This window comes from Chanos chanos, chromosome 7, assembly GCF_902362185.1.
Source record: "Chanos chanos chromosome 7, fChaCha1.1, whole genome shotgun sequence".
In the NCBI taxonomy this organism is placed as follows: domain Eukaryota; kingdom Metazoa; phylum Chordata; class Actinopteri; order Gonorynchiformes; family Chanidae; genus Chanos; species Chanos chanos.
This window is the reverse complement of record NC_044501.1, coordinates 22,590,060-22,607,370: the sequence shown is the minus strand read 5'-3', so window position 1 is coordinate 22,607,370 and position 17,311 is coordinate 22,590,060. Positions and strand designations below refer to the sequence as shown.

The following is a 17,311-nucleotide window of genomic DNA, read 5'->3' as shown; positions in this document are numbered from 1 at the left end:
TGATCCAAAAAACCCCCCAAAAAACAAAAACTATATACATGTATAAACATATCACGTTAACATATAACACCCCCCCACCTCTCTCTCTCTCTCTCTCTCTCATGCACACACACACTCGCGCACACACACTCACACACACATGCACGCACGCATGCGCGCACACACACGCACACACACACACACTCATGCACGCGCGCACACACACCCACACACAAATATACCCATGCACACAAACAATCTCCTGAAAATGGAATGACAAGTCAGTATGTCATGGAAACACCTCACCACCTCTTTCCATCTTTCCCTTTCCCTCACTTTCTTCTTCCTTCAACTGTTCTCTGACCTCCTAAACTTTGGGAACTCTAAATATGTCTCCAGACATTTCTCCTCACTTCTTTATTTCACTTTTCATTTGCTGTGAGTCAGATGTGCAGTTTCACTGTTTTCACACATCTCTTGTCTTATTTTACAATCTGTTGTTGTTTTTTAATGATTGTTTTTGAATTCTTTTAAAACGAGGCAGTGAGATGAAGTTATAGGACATGGAGTAACTGCTGACAGAACTGTTGAGGTTATCATCACAACTCTGAATCAGAAAAAGAGAGATTTAAGAGCTCCTCAATTCAGCAGCATCAGTCGTTAGCAGTTGCAGACCTGGTGTTTATCAGTCCTTTCCTTAAAACCTCACACTTTCCCACCCAGAACAAATTTGGTTTAGCTCAGTATTTGAACAGTTAACTCAGTGCTGGTCATTCAACCCATGGTCAAGCCTAACTGCAGTTCCAGTAAGGGCTTAAAGCTAAATTGTTCTGGGCAGTTCAGGGAGGTACTAAAATCACTAAAAACAGTTTCACTATATATATATATATACGTATGTATTTCTTTTCCTCTTCATTTTTATGTCTCTATTATGCAGCTGCTTATTGATAACTAATTAATCTGTTTGTCCTTTTTTGGGTGCTTGTTTTTGTTCCCCTTGGCTTACCTTCATGCATCAGAAGACATGCGTATTCCTACTCTTATTACCTGTAAGTAGCATGAAGTGAAGACTTTTTTCTAACTTTTTTTCTCCTCTCTCCTCGTTCAACCTCTATTTGTGTTTTTGACATCTGAGCCTTAATTGTTAAAATATTCCTTGATTAGTTACATTACATTGAAATTGATAGAGAAGAGAAAGCAGTAAAATTTTCAAACCAAGTCATTGTCTCAGCTATGCCACAGTGGGCAAAGCAACTCAGCACCTACAAAAAGAACACATGTGGATGAGTCTGGGTCCCCATATTCCTACAAAAAGAACACATGTGGTTGAGTCTGGGTCCCCATATTCCTACAAACAGAACACATGTGGATGAGTCTGGGTCCCCATATTTACATATTGCAATTTTCACTGACAAAGTGTATTTACCCTTTCTTGCAAACTATTTTATTTCCGTTCCAATCTCATATATTTACCACAATTTTTGTTTTGAATAATATTTCTTTTCCATAGCAACTCGGAATCCATCTTGGCATGAAGAACTGCGTGTGGTGGGCACATCTTTAAAAAGTTTTAGAATGTTTTTGCTTATTTTTTAGTCGGAACCCAGTCAATGAAGTTTGACCTAGTGACGATCCCTCCCCTCTCCCCTGAGGGAGGAGACCTAGAGACCCAATACCGCTTTCCCTTTCCCCAGGCAGACTGGGCTATCTGTGGTCGCGTGGAAATCCCTCTCCTCTAATCTCTGCTCTCAGACCTGGGCTGTTTCCGCCCTCTCAGCGTTTCACAGTGGCGGCTTGTTTGGTTTTCCCAGAGCAGGCTGTCCATGGCTTTAGCTGGGGGATGTTTACCTCATGTGCAAAAGGATTTAGAAGACTTGGATCTCGAGCTGGGCTGCCATATGAGGGTTTTTTTTCTCATGTATTTTTCTTTGCCACTTTTGAAATATAGATTAAAGTTAGCTTGCTGCCGGGAACCTTCTCTTGAGCAGTTGTCAAGTCCAACTGAGCTAAGTACGTTTAGTCTACCACCAGGCCCACAGCCCAGCCACAAGTCCAAATGACCTGTACTAACTAAAGCATGGGTCCAAATGACCTGTACTAACTAAAGCATGGGTCCAAATGACCTGTACTAACTAAATCATGGGTTCAAATCACCTGTGCTAATTAAATCATGGGTCCAAATCACCTGTACTAACTAAACCATGGACCCAAATAGCCTGTGATAACTCATGGGCACCTAGCCACACACTCCAGTGACCTGTACTACATTCAGCCACACACCTCAACGACCTGTGCTACTAACAGTCACACACACTAACGACTTGTACTACAAAAAGTGACACAAACAGACTTTCTAACTAACTGACTAACTAACTAACTAACTAACCACCAAAAACCTCATTGGGTGATGAATAAAGAGGATGTGTATACAGAATATACACTGTATGCCTCTTTGGTCTGTTTTGGTGAAATTACTGATGGGAAAATACTTAGAAATGTAATTTAAATGTACAAATTTCTGTATTGCCACACACACACACACACACACACACACACACACTCCTTTGAAATACAATATGGCAGTATGGTCCTATCCAGAAGTGTTATACATCCCCAAACTGGAAAATTCCCTTTCTTTGTCTCTTCCCTGTCCGAATGCCTACACAGTACATTAGCTAGTGCTAAACTAATTCAGAGAGTCCTTTTATTGTTCTACACTAACCATAGAAACACTCTGAGAGCCAATCTAACCCTCACTCATTTGTTGTGTGTGTGTGTGTGTGTGTGTACACGCATGTGTGTGTGTAACCTTTAAGCATGTGGCTTTTTGGCATCTGCTGATTGAGTGTGTGTTTCTTTCAGCTCCTGTCTGTGTGTCTTGTATCTCATTCACCACACTAATCAAATGTACAGCCACTCAGCTACATGTCTTTATTAATGAAATAAGTGCATCGCAGCGGTTACTTTTATTTCTTCCTGTTGATGGATCTTATCCTCCACATTCCACATTCTGTCTCTCTATTACACTCCTTCTCTCTCTCTGTCGCCTCTCTCTCTCTGTCTCTCTCTCTAAGTGTTGTAACGTATTTTACATGCTCATCCTTTCAGACAGGCGTCAGATAGACTGGTTATTATCTTCTCGTCAAGGAAAGCTCAATTAAGCAAAGCTGGAGCCATAAAAGGAGCTGATTGGTTGTCCTGAGCGGTGCAGGCTAACAGTGCCTTTAATGAAGTGCTGGTGTGTCATTCATTAAATAGGGATTATATGTGCTCCAGTACCATTCCAGTGTGCAGGGAATTTGTCATTTAAAGCCAGACCATTCCAAGGTCTTACCGAGTGGACATGCCTCTCACTTTTCCACGTCAATTCACACTACGCACAAAAAGGGTGTTTTCTTCTTTTTTTGGTAGAACCCCATGTGAAGGCTTTTTCTGAAGATAACACACGCTTGTAAATGAGTTTATCTGACACAGTGTGTGTGTGTGTGTGTGTGATGAGATGAGAACCTCAATGTTGGGTGGGGAGGAGTGTAAGTGTATGCATGAGTTTGAATGTGTGTGTGTGTGTGTGTCTAGACCGATGAACATATCAACACTCTCTCTCTCTCTCTCTCTCTCTCTCTCTCTCTATCTATCTATCTATTCAAACGTTAATCTTTACCATTGTCCTTCTTCTTTCTCATGAACACTGTTCAGTTTGGTGAGTTTATGAAGTTTGTTGTTAATGAATAGGTGACCTCTGATCGTTGTGTCAGATAAATCAGCCTGCAATTTAGGCTTAAGAAGGCTCTTTCTCTCTCTCTTTCTCTTTCTCGCTCTCTCTCTCTCTCTCTCTCTCTCTCTCACACACACACACACACACATATATTTATCAACCTGTTATGTCTTCACTCTTCACTCCTTCCTCTTAGGACAAAGAAAGAAAGAGAGAGAGAGAGAGCTTTATTGCATTGAGGTCTGAACGTATAATTTGAGGAACTGGGGGTTGACCCCTCTCTTATTGCTTTCTAACTTTTCTTGCTTACTGAGAATTTTGGGAATTCTTCCTTACCGAGAATTAAGTGTGGAATTCATGTAAGCAGTGAACCTTGAATGCTACTAAAGCAAATGATTAAATTGAGTTGCTAATAGTAACCCAGGTTTGGATATAAAGTCTCCACACTCTTAACTGTGCTTTTCTTTATAAATGGGAGAATATAATGCTGTTTTCTGAATATACTCTCTTAATTATTAATTCCCTGAGTTTTAATCATTAGCCTGTGGATTGTCCACATTAAGAGTGCTCCTGAACTCTCAAGTGCCATTCAGTTTGATCAAACTCTTTTTCACTCATCTCCTTCTAAAGCAGCTCAGGTAACACATGTCAGTGTCATCTCCACATCTATTCAGACAGAAAATGTTCTGTCTTCAAAGGTGTGTTTTTGATAATGATTAATCATTTATACCATTGAAATTGAAATGCTGGATGTTGAGGTTCTTGGTCATTCCTGACTTTGATGAGGCATAAGCTGGACAATGTATCGTCTCATGTTGTCTTTTGTTGTACTTATATTAGCTGTGGACAAACCAATGACAGATTCACTCCATGTGTTGTTACATAAAGACTGATTGGCTGATTTGCTTTGTCCCATATGGTATGATTACATGTTTGCTTATCACTACAAAATAAATAAACAAATAATTAAATAAACATCAGAAATATAATAATAATATAAATGGCAAATGTTGTTTAAATCCCTTACAATGCATAAGATGGCAATTTTTTTTCTTTTTCCACACGTCTCTTGTTGCATGCTGACCTTTATCATTCCTCTATTATAACTCTAACTTGACCGCTTCTGTTTCACGGTCATATGTCTGTTTTTGCTGTTCACTTTAATAATGTAAACTGTTATGACCTTTTCTTTTAATGTGCCTGTTCTTTTTGTCTGTGTGACTGAGCTGTCTCTATTGTTTTGATGATGCTTTATTAGCGTTAGGAATAGTTCAGACCTATGTCTGGACTGAGCGTTGACTGCTCTCTGACTTGACTGTGACTTTGAAGGAAACTGGCTAAAAAACAGAAGGAGACCGTGAGTAGCAGTACCCAGAGAGAGATGGGGCCCATCAGCACAGCAGACAAGAGTGCAGGGAAGGTCAGCACGCTTCACAAAGACGACCCATTCTCCACCAGCAGCCAGGACCTCAATGGCTTCTGTAAGTCCATCTGTCCTATACCGCTAAACTCCAAAGGGTCTTATGACCCTAAAACAAGGAGAGTTCTGTCAGTGGTCTGAAAGGCACTGATTTGTAATGTAATATGCCTGTAGATTCTTCTTCTCAGACGCTGCATGAAATCTGAAAAGCACAAAGAGCTTTCATTTTCATAATAAAACTTTGCGAGTTTTGTGTTGTTTAGAAAAAATCTGCACAGGTCTTTATAAGATAGCAGACCAGTCAGCTGTCAGCAGCCATTTGTCTGTCCACCCTGAAGTTACCAAGTTACTCTCTGTGGAATTTCCCTTTCCAACCTCTTCCTCCCTTTACTCCCCCAGCATCCAATCTCCTCCTCTCCTCTTCCTCTACTGCTCCTCAGTTAAAAACTCCTGCATGCTTACAGTACACATTACCATACATAAGACAATGCAAAAGCATAGAATTATGATTTAATTATTTAAAAACAGTTTGAGTCCTAGCCTAATTTGTTTTTTCCTTCTTTTTTAAGTGTTTATATTCATGAGGTGATTGGACCAGCATTGTGATGTTTCTCCAGTTCATTATTGATCAGCTGAACTTTCATTTGCATATGCAGATTCCTGTCTTGTCATCTTTGTTAGTCAGTTGTTTCTGATGCAGGTGCAGTGTGTGTTAGAGGTTACTGGTGGGTGTACAGAATGTCTCTGCATGAGTTCTGTTCCTCAACGACTGATCTTCTTTCTGTTTTCACTGATGAGTCTTGTGGTTGTTAACCTTTCCCTTCCTTTTTTCCTCCCGAGCAAAGATCAGAGAAATCAGAGGTCACATGACACCAGCACTCTCCAATTGTTGCAGTCTGTCTACCTCTGCTTATTGTGGCTGACACACACTAGACGCAATCTCATGCATTTCAAGAGCTTTCCCCTCTAGTCCACAGCCTGATATTGCTCTTTAAAAGCAGGGGAAACCAAGAGAACTCAACACTCTGTCAGCAACATGCAGTCTTCCTTCACTTTTTTTTCCTTTTTTTTTTGAAGGGATGCTTTTTTGCACTTGTCTCTAAAACCTGCAGCTTTAGTTGAGGTTTTTTTTCTTCTTCTTCTTCTTCTTCTTCTTCTTCTTCTTCTTTTTTTATTCTCTCGTCTGGTTATTGAGAATTGTCTGTGAGGGAAAGCTATTCTGAACAGCACACACTGGATCCAGGAACTCTACATATCAAAAGCTGTCTCCATTGACTTCATTTCAAAGAGGCTCAGCTGCAAAGGAAAGCAAGTGGCATTTTAACTGTTTCTTTTTTTTTGTCATTGGAGGTTTTAAGTAAGGGTCTGCCCTGCTGTGGGAGCAGTAATTATAGAGGGTCTTTTCTTGGTCTCTTTTGACACAAAATGTCACTGTGGCCTTTGTAGACTGATTAATTTGAAAGAGGCAGTCAAAAAAAAAAAAAAAAAGAGTAACAACAACACAGAGAAAGAGGAGAGTGATGGAGACAGGGAAGAAAACCCTCTGTGGTGATTACACTGCAGTGGTTTTCATTGTTGCCATTTTCTTTTTTCCTTTAGCATTTCTCGGCATATATCACGGGAATGCTTTTGCTTTGGGATGTTTATAAATGTAGAAAAACAATAAGCAGAGCCTGTAGAAGTAGATGTTATTTTCTCTGTGCCATTAACGGTCTGACCATTTTACTTCATATTACACTCCATTAAAATGCATTATCAGCTTCCAGTATCCTAAAACAAATGCTTCAGCAAAAGGTGAGAGGAGTGTGTAGTCTATCTATTTATGTGAAATTGTGTGAGCGGCCAAGAACACGCAAACGTTAGGTTTATGTTAGTACAGAGTAACATAAATGAAACAAAACAAAACAAAAAACGATAGCCATTTGCAGCGCTATTGTAAAAACCTATCACTTCTAAAAACGACCAGTGCTTCAGCGAGCACTCAATGCCTCTTAATGTTATAAGGTGTCCTTTTTCACTTTAACTATTTTATTTTTTACCCCTTGTTTACCTTTTCCTATAGAGAAAAAGAAACAAACAAACAAAAAAAACCTGTTGGCTTAAACCATACTGGACTGAATTTAGTTCTATGGAAGAAAATGTGGAGACTGTATCATAAAGCCTTTATTCATTTTAAAATATAATGTTTCCAACACTGCATTATTCAGTTTAGTTACAGTCTTTTTTCAGTTTAGGGTCCTGTTTACTCATACACACAACTTTCTATTTTATTTTAATCATTATGTATTTACAAAATGGATAAAGGCAGAGTTTTCACTAAATGAGGCCTAAAAAATATAAACTCAGCATTTTAAAAGTAGACTATTAGCGTCCTTCTGAAGACAGAAACATTATCTATTACGCTTTTCTTGGGTTTCTGTTTGTTTTATCCATATTCTATCCTACTTCTGCTGACAGAAGCATTGCTGTGAAAGCATTTTTTTATAGCGCCTTCACATTTAGCATTAGCATATACAGTTGTTTGTGTCACACACAGGCTTGTTTTTGTTTCTTTGGATAATGAGAAATCTGAGTTGTATTGTTTCTCATTAAAGTACAATACATTTATGTCATACCACAGCACTCGTTCCCTGGATACATGTAGTTTCCTGTGGGAAAAGTGCACCAGGGCAGATATACTTATTACTAGGTAAAGCCTTGATCTTTGACTCTTTCATTATTGTGGTAACACTTGTGTTTTCACACAAATCCTATAGAATTCAAAAGTATAGTATTCTCCCCATGTGGGGGGCTCAGGTCATGATGTAGTGAATATTCTATAGAAGAAACCATGTCAGGCGTCTCAGAATTATGCAATGCACATAATCATTGCCATCATGTTAGTCAGGTATAACTGGTACTGTGTTTGAGACTGCTAAAAAAAAAAAAAAGAGGTTAAAATATTTCTACCTCAGAAATCCCTTGAGTATTCTTTAAGTGATCAGGATGCTAACATGTTGGTAGCTAGTGGTGCAAGTGTATACCTTCAATATCTTCATTTTTTATTTGACTTTGTGAAAAGCTCAATAACAGCTTCATGTTTAACGTTTTATTCTGTCAGTCTTCTGAGTTTGGTTTGAAGTCTCTGGTGGTGTGCGAAAGTTTGGGTATGCCTGGTCAAAGGACATGTGTCCCTGGACATTCCTCAAACTTATCCCCCCTGTAACAAAACTGTGCAGCTTTCATTTCATTGGTTCAAAGCACTTTGTTCTAAAAGGGCTGACAGGAAATTGAAATTTTGATACTTTAGATTATGGAAGGGCTTGAATTTGATAGATTTTCTTCAATACAAATGCTTGGATAAGTAAAACTCTGTTGTGGACCAATCAACTGCTAGTCCATAACTAGTCCACTGGTCAACAGCTAGAATAGCTAGTCAGGTCCCTATTAGTTAATTAGTTATTAGTTTATTACTTAATTAGGTATAAATATCTTTCAATAAATATCTTTATAAATATCTTATAAATAGCTTTTAGTAAGTGTTTTTTGTTTTGTTTTTGATAAGTAATCAGGCCTGTATTATTGAAGTTTTCTGTAGGTCTTTTCCACTGTTGTGTGTGTGTGTTGTTTTACATATCCAACCTGTTCTTAGGAAAATGTATAATAAATTTAATAGATCCTGCTTTCACTTGGCTCCCATTTCTTGACAAAGTATCTCATTGCTTTAATGTATTTGGTAGAATGTAATGTAACTGGTTGGACGGTCGGAAGCATTTAGCCTGCTATTTTCAAAAGGCAGTTATTGTCTAGTCACCAGGCTGCTGTATAGAGGAACCCATGGCTGACCATATTCACAGCAGAGCCGGTCAAATATTAGATCATTTCAGAGAAATAGCTCAACCTTTCATTATACTAACTGAAGTCTGAGGAAGTGAATCAAATAGGTTTTCATGGACCTTAGAAAATGACCTTTTTAAAAAAAGAATACACTATGACATCACGAAAGATGGTCAAACCCTTCACTATTCAACATGGAACAATTCCCATACGTTGTTATTTATGCATGTGAAGGCTAGTGTTAACAGCACAGCAGGCTACAACATTTACCATACAGGCCACAGGTCCACTGCTGGGGATCCTCTGGGCTGTATGGTTTAGCTAAGCACTTGCTCTGGTGTACACACCAATAGATGAGCAAACAGTGCTTGCTAAAGCTAAGTTGTGACATTAGAAGGTAACCTTTATTATACATGCTGATAGTCTTATGGCCTGATTTGGTAATGTAACTTAGTGAGACAGTTTATTGTGTGGGGTTAGTATGTAATTATTTCTACACTGTGAGATTAGGTGGTTTACTGGCAGATTGTTTTGCTCTTAAACAGTCCCTCCCTTTGTCTCTTTTCCCAGCATCCTCCTCTCCTTGCTCCTTCTCCATCCAGGGCAAAACGCTCCAAAGTAAAACACTGCTGAACTCCTACTACTCAGGTACACAGCCTCATGTTTTCACTGACCCCAGAACAATGTTTTACACTATTCAAAGCATGTTCCTCTTTCAGTTAAGATTCTTTAAGAGCCTGTAAGCCCAGAGGAATAGAGAAACTCTCCAAACTCAACTGGTTCCAATGTGTTTCTAACTGGAAACTCCCCACACTCAACTGGTTCTAATGTGGCTCTAAAATATAGCTGACCTACATTACAAATGACTTATCAGTTGTATTAAAACAGTAATCCAGGGGATGTTTAACCCCTGCGTCTGCTCTATGACTCTCCACAGTGTCCAAAGAGCCTGTCCCAGCCACCACCTCTTTAGGTAAGAACTCTTTTTTTTCTATGCCAGCGTTGGCATGGTAACTGTGTGTCATCATCTGTTTACTGCCTCTGATTTCAAACTCAGTCATTATTGTTCTGTATTTTGCATGTTGTTATCTTCAGATTACTTGCTGCTCACCTGTTAGCCACATTCATGAGTATACTGCAGCACTGTCTCTCCCTGTGGATACTGCATTGTATGCACCTATAAAGGAGGGGAACACAGATGTATTAAAGATATTTAATGTGAATTGGGACCTGCTGCTTTTTAATGTTGTGTGTATGTGTGTGTGTGTGTGTGTGTGTGTGTGTGTGTGTGTGTGTGTGTTTAGGCTCCTGGTCTCAGGTAGTGTTTGATTATGGGGAACACAGGGTTCCCTATCAACTTAAACACAGACACATGGAAAAGAAAGGTTCCATGTACCTGTGCATCTGGCTGAATGTTGAGAGTTTGATTAGTCTGATCATCGGATGACAGAGGACCTTACCTCACCCCTTCACATGAACAAACTGAAAAAATGTCAAATGCATTTCCTACTGCATGTTTTCCACCAATTATGACTGTCCAATAGCACTCCCCATTTAACTGCTATGCCACTCCAGGTCGCTGAAAAAGCAGAGCGGCTGCTTGACTGGCAGGTTGATTTACTCTGAACATGGCAAAACAAATGCATATGTGTTATTCCTACCATGTGTTTACACTCCTGTCAGGTCACAGAAACTGATGTCTTCAGTAATGTACCAAAAACCTGTTTAAAACTCCCTCAGCTCTCTTCAAATTCTCATATTACTGTCCCTTTTTAATAATAAAATATTCCAGCTGATTTTAGTGGAATTAATTAAATTTCACATCATTTCACTATTACATTTTACAATACATACATATTGGAAATTTCATCAGTGTTCTGACTGGGTGAATTGCTCTTGACTGGGTGAATGCACTTGCTAGGAACTGTGTGCTGATACACTTTCACCTTTGAGTGTCCTATTGTTTAAAAACAATGTTGTGACTGTAGTCTGAGAGAAACAGTTTCGTTTTAGGAGAGTAATATCCTAACATTACTGTCACTTGAATACTAAGCTTATTGCTCATATTGGTTTGCCAGTATGAAATGAAAAGAGTATACCCCAAATGGAACAATTTCAGGGTAAAAAAAGTTTTAGACGCTTTTTTTTTCCACACTTAAAAATCACATTGCAAATGTTTGAAAAGATCAGGGTGTATGGAGTAAATTGATGTTACAACCACTCTCCAAACAAGATGCCACCAGTTCAGAGTTTCAGAACACTGCTGAAACTTACTTTCTGCATGCTGGGATGAAATTTTGAAGATCAGACAGCAAAAAGTCCTGCCTTTGACTCCATTTTTCCTCCCATACGGGTAAAACAACCAGCAGCCTGCCTAGCGCGCAAGGACGACGAGGAAAATGAATAAATAAACAAATGAATAAATAAACGCTCTGTCAGCCAAAATACGTCAGCGTGGACCGTTCGTTGAGCGCATTTATTGATTTCGTCAGTAAATTTGTACTGTAAGACGTGTAGATTACCCGTAGTGCACGCCATAATCATCGAGTTTCACGGTCAGTAATTTAGTTTCTGCCTATTCATCCTCAACCTGCTGTGATCTCCGCAGGGTAGAATAAGAATCATGAGAGAAAGCAAATGGATGGAGTGGGCAGAGAGAAGAATAAGAATAAAACAAGAATAAAACTAAGAACATACTGTATTAGAACAGCGATGTGCTTTTTTTTTTTTTACAGGAAAACCTACATGGAGCCTGTTAAAACACTCCGTAACATTGTAGATTAAGGACACGTTTCTTAACATTTAGCTACTTTACGGAATTATTGGACATTCAGTTCATTAGTTGTAAAACCTACCATAGATGTTAGTTGCCAGATAGACGGTTTTGCCGTGTTGTTGAAGAAGTGTTTTAGCCCATTTTCATTTTTTATCTTTTATCTGAGCTTTAACATCTGATCTATCATGTACTGATTGTGCTGCATGGTGGTGACCTAGGTAACGGGCTGTAGCTTTTTGTCGTTCTTCTTTATTTTTCTTTCTCTCTTTCTTTCTTTCTTTCTTTCTTTCTTTCTTTCTTTCTTTCTTTCTTTCTTTCTTTCTTTTCTTTTCTTTTATTTTATTAATTTTTTGCACTGCTTCTTAATCTGCGATACAAAAAAAACTCTGCTGCCCTTCAGTCCGAACATGTATCTAGATATGGCTGGAGAAAGCCATAAAGGTGACGCGTCGCGCTTTGAAGTGAAAGAATGAGCATATATCCGTGTGAAAAAGAAAGAAAGATCATGTGCGAAGGGGGGAGAGAGGCTGTTTGTAGTAATAGTGATGCGATCTGAGTTCAGCTTCGTCAAACAGACTGAGGTAATCATTTGGGAGTTGATTTGCTAGATTAACGGTGGAGAACGAAAGATTGGTTTCAGTAAGGAGAGATGTTTTTTCCCTCATCTGTAAAGGGATAACTCTCATAGGGACTGGCCTCCCCCTACCGTTTACAGCAACAGTGGAAACACTTTCTTCTGCTCGCGGAGTCTCTGTCTCTCTTCTCTTCCCCCCATCCCCAAACTTTTAACAGCAATATGGTCCAGTACTGAGCAGAACTTTTCATTAAACGTGTTACTTCCCATAACTCGATCACCTCTCGTAAAACTTAGCAACAGTGAGCACAAAAAGAATCAGTTCAAAAGAAAACATTTTCAGCGGCATTAGCTTTATCGTGACACTAAAATCTTCTCCCTTATTATGTCCTTCCAAACGCTAAGTGCTCCCTGGAACATTTTTAAGGTTATACTATACAGTCCGCACGGCAGGGGTACATCTGGGGGTAATTTAAAGACGTCATTACACCGCCTGTTCTCGCACAACGCTGTCGAACGTGTGTTCGGTGCACAGGATAATTATAGTTAATGGCACAGTCAGTCACGTTGTTTAGTGATAATGTAAGTGCGTTGATAATCGAGCCTAATGCGATTTTTGCTGCTAATGATTTGCCTGCGCCTTGTGCGGCAAACATGCTGATGTCATGCTAAAGAATTAGATGCTCTAATGAAACAGCCTAACATCGAGATGAGAAAATTACCTAATGACTAGCGAGTCCTGGTCAAAGACCTTGACAGAAACTGGAGACTCTCTTTTATAGGACGTAATTTTGTGTCCTGTACTTTGTGTCCTTACAAAAAATCCACAGGGATCATGGCATCTATCAAATTTCATACACCTGAGCCAAATGCTTTAAAGGGACACACAATAAAACCAACGAATTTTGTTAAATTTAGGCCTATAAGACACACACACACACACACACACACACACACACACACTGCATATATATATATATATATATATATATATATATATATATATATATACATATATATATATATATATATATATATCTACCCTCAAAAGCTCTGGTTTTAATTTACAAACAGTTCCCTTCTCTCCTTATGTTCTACACATATAATTGGCGGAAGGGAAATAAGGACTAACTTCTTTTAAATATGGTAAACCGTTCGTTATGAAAGCCATTGGTTATAAAACGTTCATTCCTCGTGTTTGCTGGAGAAATCTAGATTCACGTGGAACACCCTGGAGCGCAGTGACAGTGGATGAAGACTCAGTGTCTCGTACTGCAAGGCCGTGCTTAAAGAGCTTCATTCAGCAAACACACTCCGACGGGCTGTGTGACAGGTTGCAAGCATCGAAACCTACCATACATGTCTGTCCTCATTACTGTAAATGAATGTGATGGAGGGGTATTTTCTGAAGTCAGTAAAGCAGAAAATGTTTAGCGGGATGATAGCTTAAGCTGTACAGCCTTTAGGAGCAGGTCAGCTCCATTGCCAATGTACATTTTCATGCCTGTCTGAAGGCACATTTGACCTTCATTGCCGCCTCCTCTGAGCTGGAATGGGTCGATATTTCAGAGGCCTGGCCTGGCACAGAAGTCTGTTCTTGGTTATATTTACAACATAATATACCCTGTGGGATGGCACTTTGAGCCTCCTGCCCTCCCACGCCACTGAGACAAAATCGCATGAATAATGAATTAGTGCTCAACTGATAGGAATGGAGGGGAGGACAAAAGTGGGGAAGGATGGAGTGTGTGTGTGTGTGTGTGTGTGTGTGTGTGTGTGTGCGTGGAGGCGGGGGTGGGGCTGGGGAGTTAGTGAACACTAGCTAGGATTCTCTCTCTCTCTCTCTCTCTCTCCCCCCTTCATGCTGTTTCTTATTATTTACAAGACTGAGCTCTGTTTCCTCCCCTGTGTATGGAACAATAGGAGTGCATGTGTGTATCGTGTGTTTTTTCTCCTGCTGTATCTTTTGTAATTATTGAAATTTTTTTGCAGTGGCTCAGAACTGACATGAAGAGAATGTAAATAAACATGTTTGTAGTCACAAGGCACTGGTGGACAAATCTTAGTGAATACATGTATCGTCAGTGCAGCGAAGGACAAAATTGTGTTGTCAGTGTAAATGTGCTCTTTGCACAACACACATCAACCTGTGCTTTGTCAAAGTGAAATCATCTACTGGGAAAAGAATTTTGAAAATAACATTTGGTATGTGTGGTGTTTCAGTTTATAAAATATGCAAGAACATATATCTGCTCTGAAGGCATTCTAGACTGAAATCTTTTGGACAATTCGACAATTCTTCATACACAGTTATCCTTGTCATTCAAAAACATACATACATACATACATACACACACACACACACACACACACACACACACACACACACACACACATATATACTGACCATCCAAAAAGAGGTTATGAAGTTATTGTAGACCTTCTTGTTGTCATTGTCACCTTCCACTGTGCTGTAGTTTTTTGGGTTTTTTTTAATGTTTTTTTTTTCTTTTTCTATCGCTCTCTCTTCTTTTTTTGGTGCAGAGAGGGACTGGAATTCTCTCACTCTCTGTGTCTGTCTGTCTGTGGCAGGCCTCTTTAGAGAGACAGCTAGGAGCGTCTTTTGTAGATTAAGTGCCAGTAAAATAATTGTTTCCTCCACAAGACACTGCATTTGCTAAGAGTCTCAATTTGCTCCCTGTGGTGTGTAGTTGCTAGGAGCTTCGCACTACTAATATGCTACACAAAATTATTCATATTTCATTACGCTGTAGCTGGGAATGTTTGGAGTGGATTACGCTTTTTTTTTTTTTTTTTTAGCTGAGAATCACTTTAAGTGTGTAATGAATTTTCGAGATGATTAAGATGCAAATAGCCACATTAATAATCCATGGGGTGATATCGCATGCTCTCTCCTCATTGACGATAGTGCTTTAGGTATTTAATGGGGGTAATGTAGAGGAATTCTTCACCATTTATCCACCTCATATTCCTTTTGCTAATGAACTCATTAGCAACAATAAACTACTTGAGTTCCCTCTAAATCCTAATCTTAGTGAAGAGTCAATTACAGGCTTGCCTTTCAGATGGATTACGTTGTCAGGCAGAGTGTCTCTCAGAGCGGTCATTTGACTTCAGTACCAGGGAGAGATGAAGATGCTGATGAGGCTGTTGGTGGACAACAGGGTTCCACTGAAGGCTGTTCTGAAAACTGGAAAAGAGAGAGAGAGAGAGAGAGAGAGAGAGAGAGAGAGAGAATCTATTTTGTTGAAACTTTTAATCTCTTCTCTGTGTTGAACATTTTTTTTGTTGTTTAATCTAATGTAAAATGGTCCTCTTCATGCTGTCAGATTAAGCCTGTGATGTAATCACATAAATATTAATAAGCACAGTTTGATTGACAGCTAGTGTCTGAAGCCTGTGTTGTGGATAATTGCCTTTGTCGACAACTAGACGTAAGCATTTCAAAATGACTTAGACAACAAACTCTACTCAGGCTTTTAAAGTGTTGTATCCTCTGCTAGACTGGTTAAACCCTGCAGCGAATCTCAGTAGAGTGATGGGAACATTGTGATGAGTGAAGATTAGCTTGTCAAAACAGCAAAGACTAATGAAATAGCTGTTAATGAAATATGCAGGTTGGTGGGGTAAATATGTTGACTATCTGTTGTCATGATATAAAATACAGCCTATACAAAATTCTGAAATATTCAAATTGTTGATTTTGACTTCAGATTTGCAACTTCAAGTTTAGCCTTGTAAGGTTTGAATATTTGATCCCTTTAAAAGTAAAGTGTCCTCCAAGGTACAAATGAAATCAATTAGTAAGTATCAGATTACATACAAAAAGACACACCAAAAGGAAGTGCTGTATAAATATTGTGTGAGAGTTGATCATTCATCTGCAAACCTGACTGAGACCTCAGAGTCTCCTCAGTGAATGCTAACTCTGCATTATTCCCATACAAATTCAAACATGAGCATTTTTTTCCTCTGTTTTGTTCACCCCACAGACGGCAGCCACAGTGAGATGTCCCAGCCTTCACTAACCATCCAGACATATACATACGGAGGCTGTGAGTCTGTGGAGATGTCCTACCAGGCAGGCCAGTTCCAGCCAGCCATCCGCGTAGCCGATCTCCTACAGCACATTACTCAGATGAAGTGTGGACAAGGCTATGGATTTAAAGAAGAGTATGAGGTATGGGCAGGTTTTTTTCCCCCCAAAATCATTTTATAGTTTCTCCTAAATTCCTAAATACTTGAGCTGTGGTGTCATCAGCCTGTTATTTTAATGTTTTTATGATAAAACTCAAAAGGTGTCCGTCAAATGTCAGCAGAATTACAGCAGGAGCACTGGAGAATCACAGTTAGACTTCATTAGCCTCAGAGTTACATACACTCAATCAAGTCTCATAGAGCCTTAAGAGCTAGAAAACTTACCAACATTCAGAAAGCTCTAGAGTCATAGAGTGTGTTTTGGATCGTAGACCTGACAGAGTCTCATAGAATCTTAAAAGCTGAAGACCTAAACAAGTTTCAGAAAGTCTTAAGAGTCACAGGTCTTACCAAATGTCAGAGTCATAAGGTTCAGAGACCTTACCGAGTCTTAGAGAGTCTTAAGAGAGTCTCAGAGACCTTACCAGGTTATGTGGAGGCCTAAACCTAAGAGCCAGATGCTGTAGAGGCTTTCAGTGTGTCAGTGTATCCCTAGCTGAAGGACATTTCAGCAGGTTATCAGATTAGGTGAGGAGGTTCAGATGGACCGCCGCCAAGCCTAGTGTCACATGTGCATAGCAAAACAGATGTATCTCAAAATGGATCTGTTTTAACTGGAATCTGTTCGAACCGGCTCATCATCTAATCAGAAAGCTTACATGAAATTGTTTCCCAAATTAAACTTATCACAGAGTGAGATACCATCAGCTTTCTCTGGAAAAGCTGGTCGTTTTCCAGGGATGATTCACTCTGTCAAACAGGGTTGACCACACAGAACACCAAAGCATGTATCTGGAGTTTTTCCAGCTTTTG

At 39.4% G+C, this 17,311-nt stretch overlaps 1 protein-coding gene across 1 annotated transcript in view; it reads left to right on the top strand.

Moving 5' to 3' along the window:
* The window catches only part of ptprt (protein tyrosine phosphatase receptor type T), a 204,748-nt gene that overhangs the window by 143,723 nt on the left and 43,714 nt on the right, over positions 1-17,311 (top strand). The window contains exons 16-20 of the mRNA XM_030779105.1: positions 999-1,028; positions 5,024-5,175; positions 9,501-9,578; positions 9,868-9,903; positions 16,294-16,481. Coding sequence (XP_030634965.1) covers positions 999-1,028; positions 5,024-5,175; positions 9,501-9,578; positions 9,868-9,903; positions 16,294-16,481 — 484 coding nt within the window. The remainder of the gene's footprint in view (positions 1-998; positions 1,029-5,023; positions 5,176-9,500; positions 9,579-9,867; positions 9,904-16,293; positions 16,482-17,311) is intronic.